This window comes from Dipodomys ordii, unplaced genomic scaffold, assembly GCF_000151885.1.
Source record: "Dipodomys ordii isolate 6190 unplaced genomic scaffold, Dord_2.0 Scaffold58, whole genome shotgun sequence".
Taxonomy (NCBI): domain Eukaryota; kingdom Metazoa; phylum Chordata; class Mammalia; order Rodentia; family Heteromyidae; genus Dipodomys; species Dipodomys ordii.
Genome location: NW_012267274.1, coordinates 590,178 through 597,179, shown reverse-complemented (window position 1 = coordinate 597,179; position 7,002 = coordinate 590,178). Strand labels below are relative to the sequence as shown.

The 7,002-nt window shown below is 66.0% G+C and overlaps 2 protein-coding genes across 2 annotated transcripts in view; one reads left to right on the top strand and one right to left on the bottom strand.

The window, feature by feature from the left end:
• Dpysl4 (dihydropyrimidinase-like 4) overlaps nucleotides 1-3,033 on the top strand; it is a 31,720-nt gene extending 28,687 nt beyond the window's left edge. Inside the window, exons 7-10 of the mRNA XM_013021877.1 lie at nucleotides 437-607; nucleotides 949-1,128; nucleotides 2,006-2,171; nucleotides 2,940-3,033. Of these exons, the coding sequence (XP_012877331.1) occupies nucleotides 437-607; nucleotides 949-1,128; nucleotides 2,006-2,171; nucleotides 2,940-3,031 (609 nt within the window). The 3' untranslated portion in view covers nucleotides 3,032-3,033. The remainder of the gene's footprint in view (nucleotides 1-436; nucleotides 608-948; nucleotides 1,129-2,005; nucleotides 2,172-2,939) is intronic.
• A 1,727-nt stretch (nucleotides 3,034-4,760) lies between these two features.
• Nucleotides 4,761-7,002, bottom strand: part of Stk32c (serine/threonine kinase 32C) — a 28,738-nt gene continuing 26,496 nt past the window's right edge. Inside the window, exons 10-11 of the mRNA XM_013021909.1 lie at nucleotides 6,322-6,389; nucleotides 4,761-5,355 (exon numbers count right to left, since the gene is read on the bottom strand). Coding sequence (XP_012877363.1) covers nucleotides 5,223-5,355; nucleotides 6,322-6,389 — 201 coding nt within the window. The 3' untranslated portion in view covers nucleotides 4,761-5,222. The remainder of the gene's footprint in view (nucleotides 5,356-6,321; nucleotides 6,390-7,002) is intronic.

Here is a 7,002-nt window from a genome sequence, read left to right as displayed (position 1 = left end):
GGAGGAGAGCGTGGTGAGTCTGGGCCGGGCAGTGTGCAGGGGCGTGTGTCCGCGGAGGAGAGCGTGGTGAGTCTGGGCCGGGCAGTGTGGACACTGGGAGGGGCCAACTCCCAACCACAAATGTTCCAAAGTAGAGGCTGGACTGGTCCTCACCACCAGCTCTGCCCAGCTTCCCAGGGCACAGATGCACCGCCCAGCTCCAGGCTGGAGAGTGGGGGGCTCTGTGCCCTGTCCCCACCCTTCCTCTGGGCTCACCTCTTGTCTGGCTGGCATCCCACTGCATCACATGGAGCCCAGAACCTGGGAAAGGTCATGGAGTCAGGAGCGTGTCAGACCCCAGGCCTGGTCAGGGTCATCGGTGTCCCCTGCCTGACTCTGGGGTGCTCTGGTGGTGTCCACCATACCTGACTCCCCCCCCAATGTTTTTGCTTCTCAGGCCTCGGGGAAAATGGATGAGAATGAGTTTGTTGCAGTGACCAGTACCAACGCTGCCAAAATCTTCAACTTTTACCCCAGGAAGGGGCGTGTGGCTGTGGGCTCTGATGCCGACCTGGTCATCTGGAACCCGAGGGCCACCAGGGTCATCTCTGCCAAGACCCACAACCTGGTGAGAAGCCTGCTTCCCCACCTGTCAGGGCCTGGCCCGGGCTCTGAGGGCCCCCCGACCCGCAGTTGAGTGGGCTCTGTCCCCACCCCTGGAAGGAGGGGCTCCGTCTGCACCCCCCAGCCCTAGCCCTTCCCCAGGACGTCAGTCTTCACCTTGAAGCCACCTGGGGCTGAAGCTGATTCCTCCTCCAGGGGAGAGGCAGAGGGTGCTGCCTGCCCGCAAGGGTGGCAATGTTCCTATCAGAACTGGGGTGCTGGGTGGCCCCACCATGTCTTGTTGGGGTCTTGGCCTGGCAGGACCGTGCCAGGCCTGACGGGCACCCTGCGGGCCTGTCTCCCCAGAACGTGGAGTACAACATCTTGGAAGGCGTGGAGTGCCGGGGGGCCCCGGTGGTGGTGATCAGTCAGGGTCGAGTTGTGCTGGAGAGCGGGGCCCTCCTGGTCACCCCGGGGGCCGGCCGCTTCATCCCCCGGAAGACCTTTCCGGACTTCGTGTACAAGAGGATCAAAGCCCGGAACAGGGTAAGGGCCTGAGTGCAGGGGGCCTGCAGCTTGGTGGGCGTGGCCGGCAGGATGGTGGGCGTGGCCTGCAGGGAGCCCGCAGGGCAGTGGGTGTGGCCCACAGAAGCAGCTCCGGTGGTGAGCGTGGCCCACAGGCACCCCACCCCCACCCCCCCAGCTGCACCAGTGTGGAGCACTTGGTGCAGCACTCAGGTACCACGAAGATGTCCAGGCAGACCTCGGGACTGCACCGTGAATCCATAGGCCCATTATTAAATATTGGGGCGTGGAGCTGCTTTACAGCGGGCTTGGTGAGCCTAGCGGTTATACGCCTTCGCCTCACCCCCGTCTTCCATTGGCGCCCAGGGCTCCGAGGGTGCTAGTGGGAAGCACAGGCTGGTCTGCGAGCAACTCCAGACTCTGGGTTTTACATCACCCCGGGCGCCTGGCACGGCCTGCAGATTGGGTCAGGAGCCACGGGCCCTGCAGGTGACCAGAGGCCGTGTCAGAGGAGATGCTGGCTGTGGGAGGGGCTGCTGGGGTGAGTGTGTATAGGAGGAGGCTGCTGGGGTGAGTGTGTATAATAGAGGGGTTGCTAGGAGTGTATATAGGAGGAGGGGTTTCTGGGGGGTGAGTGTGGAGGAGGAGGGCGGTGCTGTGGGCGTGAGGGGGCTGCTGGGGTATATGAGTGTACATGGGGGTCACGGGGCCAAGTGCACGTGTGCAGATGGGGCTGGTGAGTGTGCATACCTGGAGGTGGTGGGTGTGTAGGGAGGGGACTAAGGAGGGAGACTTGTGTGCAGTGGTGTAGGCTCCACGTGCAGGAAGGCCGGGTGCAGGGAGGTGTGTGCCTCTCCCATGCTCCGGCGCCCTCCTCACACCCGCTCTTGGCCCTCAGCTGGCGGAGATCCACGGGGTGCCCCGAGGCCTCTATGACGGGCCTGTCCATGAAGGGGCGCTGCCCGCCAAGCCGGGGAGCAGCGCCCCGGCCCGGGCCTCCTGCTCGGGCAAGATCTCAGTGCTGCCTGTGCGTAACCTGCACCAGTCCGGATTCAGCCTCTCTGGTGAGTGGAGCCGGAGCCGGCCAGCCAGAGGGCTTAGGGGTGCGGGTGGAGATGCCAACCCTGTGAGCCGTGGGGAGGCAGGGGCCCCTTCCTTGCTCCCCCAGTGCAGGAAAGAGCCCCCCTCGAATCAAGCATGCTGGGCAGGGCAGAGGCCAGGGGGAAAGCTGAGGGGCTTCCCAAGGGCGTCCTGTACCCCGACGCACGGGGAATGGGTCCAGGTGTGTTCCCAGACCTTGGACACACACCAGCACCTGACCCGGGATGGCTGAGAGGCCATGGGACCAACCACCACGCCAGCCTCTGGGCAGAGCCCCAGCTGTGTTTCCAGGGGCCTCAGAGATCTTTCTAGAGCCCCAGCGGCTGTTCACCCTGCCGACCGTACCAGGCCTCCTTCTCTCCGTCCCTGTCCTTGTCCTGCGGCTTGGTCCTGCCGTCACCTGGCACACAGACCCCTGTGGAATGCAGCCTGCCTGCCCCGGGGCAGCCTCATCCAGCACAGGACCCACAGAGGGCCAAAGCAGGCTGGCTTCCCGGGGTCCTTCCCGGGGGTCCTCCTTGGACTTTGTCTCCACAGATGCTAGGGATCCCCAGGCCCTTCCTGTACCCCAAAGCCTCGGGGAACGGGGCCTACCTGGCGTCTGGTCCAGCCAGCCACGGCACATGTGCGTGACGGTGTGCGGGCCCCCCGGCCTCGTGGGCGTGGACCCGTCTCCCGTCTTGGGGCCTGAGGCCTCCCGCCACTTGCCTTATTCTCCTTTCCACACCCAGGGTCTCAAGCGGACGATCACATTGCCAGACGCACAGCTCAGAAGATCATGGCGCCCCCTGGTGGACGCTCCAACATCACCTCGCTCTCTTAGGCCGTCTCCAGGGCCTGGGCCGCGCGCTGGGCCGGGCCGCCCTTCCTGGCTCTTTACTCTGTAGAAGTGATTTTGAAAGGCGCTTGGCCTCGTCTACCCCTCCCCCACAAGCTCTCCTTTGGGGTCCTAGATCTTGCTATGAGATGCCCCCGCCCCTCCTTCCAGAGGGCTGAATTGGGAGAGATTTCACTGCCAGGGTGAGGGGGGCTGGGCTGGGCAGCCACAGCTCAGGTGACCCCCACCCCGCACCAGCGCTTCCTCTCCGAGAAGCTCCACGCCGGGGCTCCTGACCCCAGGCTTTGCCCACTGCCCATTTAGGTCACTGCCTCACAGAAGCCTTGGAGCTCCTGACCACCTGCGGCGGGGGGCAGACACCCCTCAGCTCTGTCCCTCGGGCGCGGGGAGCAGAGCTGCCAGGGGCTTCAGGATCCACCTGAAGGGCAGGGCTCAGGCAGCCCCTCCCGGTGGGGCGCGTGGTACTTCACAGACCACACCTGAGCTCCCTTAGCAGCCCGTTTGCAGGGGGTTTTCTGACCCGTTAGTGAGGCGTCCTCCTTTGACTGTGAGACGTGTACTTCCATAGATGTGTTAGACTAGCAGCTTTGTGCCACGTGGAAACTGTAGCCAGGCATCTGCACGCGCTGCCCTGGATAGCAGGCTGCTGTTCAGCCTGACACGTCAGGTCGATTAAAGGCGTCTGGGTTCAAGGCCGCCTGTGTGTGCACAGCGAGACCCTCCCCCACAGCATCCCTGGGCAGCGACTCTGAGCACCAAAGCCACACCTGGCCACGGCCACCGGGCTGGACAGGGCCGCTCTGCACCACAGGCAGGGCTGGCCTGACCTGTGCAGCCCTTCCTCAGTGGAGGAGCGTGGGGACGTGGGCCTGGCACAGGGTGTGTCACCTAGGACACCCACGCCCTTCTTGACTGGCTGGACACAGGCTGGTGTGGGAGGCAGTAGAGAAGGTGGGGTGAGCACCCTCTGCAGGTGGTGGGCGGGGAGCCCTGCAGAGCTGATCACAGCCAGTCCCACCCAGCCGATCAGAACTTTCTAGACGTTTGAGCTGCTGAGCTAGCCTCTGAGCCTTAGCCTCTTTTCACGAAGGCCCAGCTCTGCAGGGGCTCCTGGGGCCCTACCAGGCTGTTTTGAGCCGGGGCCCATTAGCGCCATGTTGGTCCCACACTCCCTGGGGAAGGCCCCCTGCTCCCCGCCCCCCGCCCTGCCACCGGCCTCCACCAGGGTTTCCCGTGGCCCAGACACCTGGCAAGCTGCGGTCCCAGGAGCCCACCAGGCTGACGTCCACCGTGGCAGTGTTGCCCCTCTCCCTGCCAGGACGGGCTGGGTGATCAGGAAAGCAGGTGGCCTAATCCCTGCAGACGCATGCTGCGTTCACACATTTCTGCACACTGCGGCCTCCTCCCTGCGCTCCCAGGAAGCGGCCTCCACAGCGGCTGCCTGCATCTCTGTCCTTGCCCTGCCTCCGTCCCGAGGACCGCCTCCCGGAGCCCAGGCTAAACCCACTGACGCAGGGAGCCTTCTGAATCCGCCTGCAGCACAGCCGTGAGCCCCTCGCCTGCCGTGCACTGTCTGCAGGACCGCCTGCCCGCCGAGCGCCCCGGCAGGCCTTCCCTCCTCAGACCAAAGGCTGGGCTCACAGCGCCCCGAGGATGCAGCCCACACGCGCACAACAGAGAGGGAGAGAGTAGTTCTTACACTGTAATTCTCAGAGTGAAAACAGTACAGAAACAGCAGACATCGCTGGGATGGGGCGGGTCTCTAGAAAACATTCTGCACCTCCCCCCACCCCTGCCCTGGAGAGACACGAACCCCACAAAACCTGGGCTGCCCTCCGCCTCGGCGGCAAGCTCAGGGTCGCGGTGGCCAGCAGAGCCAGCAGCAGCCGCCAGGGGCTCGGGGTGCAGGGTCCCACCTCCGTGACCTGCCAGCGGCCTTCGGGGAGCTGCCCCCCCCAGCCACCGGCGCGGCTCCACGGGGGGTCCCGGCCACGCGGCACGGCTCCCCCTCTGGCCGCCACCCTGGACGGGGACAGGCAGCTCCCGCTGGCCTCGCCACCCACCACCGCCCGCGGCGGGCGTGGGACTCAGGCTCTGCCCCACCAGCTCTGCCTCTGGCCGCCCCTCGTCTCCAAAGCAGCTTGGGAAGCACGAGCCCCCGGGCCACCCCGGCGCTCTAGCTGCTCCCCGCCGACGGGCAGATGGAGCTGCACATGGGCAGGGCCTCAGGCTCGGCCTCGCTGTCCGCCGTGGGTTCCGTGGCCTCGGAGGGCAAGGGCTCGCTGGTGGGGTCCTGGCTCCTCTTCAGCCTGAAGGCACGGACACAATGTCAGCCGCCAGCCCAGGAGGACCGCGCCCCGGGTCGGTGTCGGCTGTCTCCCAGGAGGGAAGCCCCGCACCAGGCCCAGCCCGCAGCACACACACGACCTCCCTGCTCACACCCACACGCCGGCTCACACCCACACGCCCGGCTCACACCCACACGCCGGCTCACACCCACACGCCGGCTCACACCCACACGCCGGCTCACACCCACACGCCCGGCTCACACCCACACGCCGGCTCACACCCACACGCCGGCTCACACCCACACGCCAGCTCACACCCACACCAGCTCACACCCACACACCTGGCTCACACCCACACGCCTGGCTCACACCCACACGCCAGCTCACACCCACACACCGGCTCACACCCACACCAGCTCACACCCACACGCCAGCTCACACCCACACACCCGGCTCACACCCACACGCCCGGCTCACACCCACACGCCAGCTCACACCCACACGCCAGCTCACACCCACACCAGCTCACACCCACATGCCAGCTCACACCCACACGCCAGCTCACACCCACACGCCAGCTCACACCCACACCAGCTCACACCCACACACCAGCTCACACCCACACGCCCGGCTCACACCCACACGCCTGGCTCACACCCACAGCCCGGCTCACACCCACACCAGCTCACACCCACACACCAGCTCCTCCAGGTGCAGGAAGCACCCTCTCCTACAGAGGCAGGTGCTGCCCACCGTTTGTGGCCCGTTTTAATCCCATCAGCCACCTGTGCCTTTTCTGTGCGGTCCACACCTGGTCTGTAGGAAGGGTCTGCTGATTGAGTGGCCAGACATCAAGAGCAGATGGGTCTGCCCGGAGGCCACACAGCCTGATGGAGTGACCTGCCGGCGTCTCCGGGAAGCCCCCAGGGCACACGGGGCCTCCCGCCCTGCATGCCGCTGTGCCCCGGCCGTTACGCCCACACTCACTTTTCTCTGTTAAAGATCACGAAGTCCTGCTGGATGGCGTCCAGGCAGTCTTGCAGGTAGTCATTCTCCTGCGAATGAAGACACAGGAAGTGTGGCCGGCACCTCTCAAGCCTGGGCCAGAGTGTGGCCGGCACCTCTCAAGCCTGGGCCAGAGCATGACACCGGGAATGTGCCCTGATCTTTCTGGGCTGGCTGTGTCAGCAGGCACCCCTGGTCCTGCGTCTGTCCCTGCAGAGCAGGGCACCCCCAGGTCGGCTCTAGTCCAGGGCACCACTGTCTGGTGGCAGCACAGACCCCGTAACAAAGGCTGGGTTTGCTCAAGCAGAAAGGCATCTGCTGCAGCCTGCAGGGCTGGCCCAGTGCGCAGACAGAAGCCAGGGAGGCACCTGGGAGGGTGGGACAGTGCAGGGGTGGCGTGAGGGGCTGGGGAGGGTGGGACAGTGCAGGGGTGACGTGCGGGGCTGGGGAGGGCAGGACAGGGCGCAGGGGTGGCGTGTGGGGCTGGGGAGGGCGGGACAGGGCGCAGGGGTGGCGTGCGAGGCTGGGGGCAGAACAGGGCGCAGGGGTGGCGTGTGGGGCTGGGGGGGACAGCGCAGGGGTGGCATGCAGGGCTGGGGAGGGCGCAACAGGGCGCAGGGGTGGCATGCGGGGCTGGGGAGGGCGGGACAGGGCGCAGGGGTG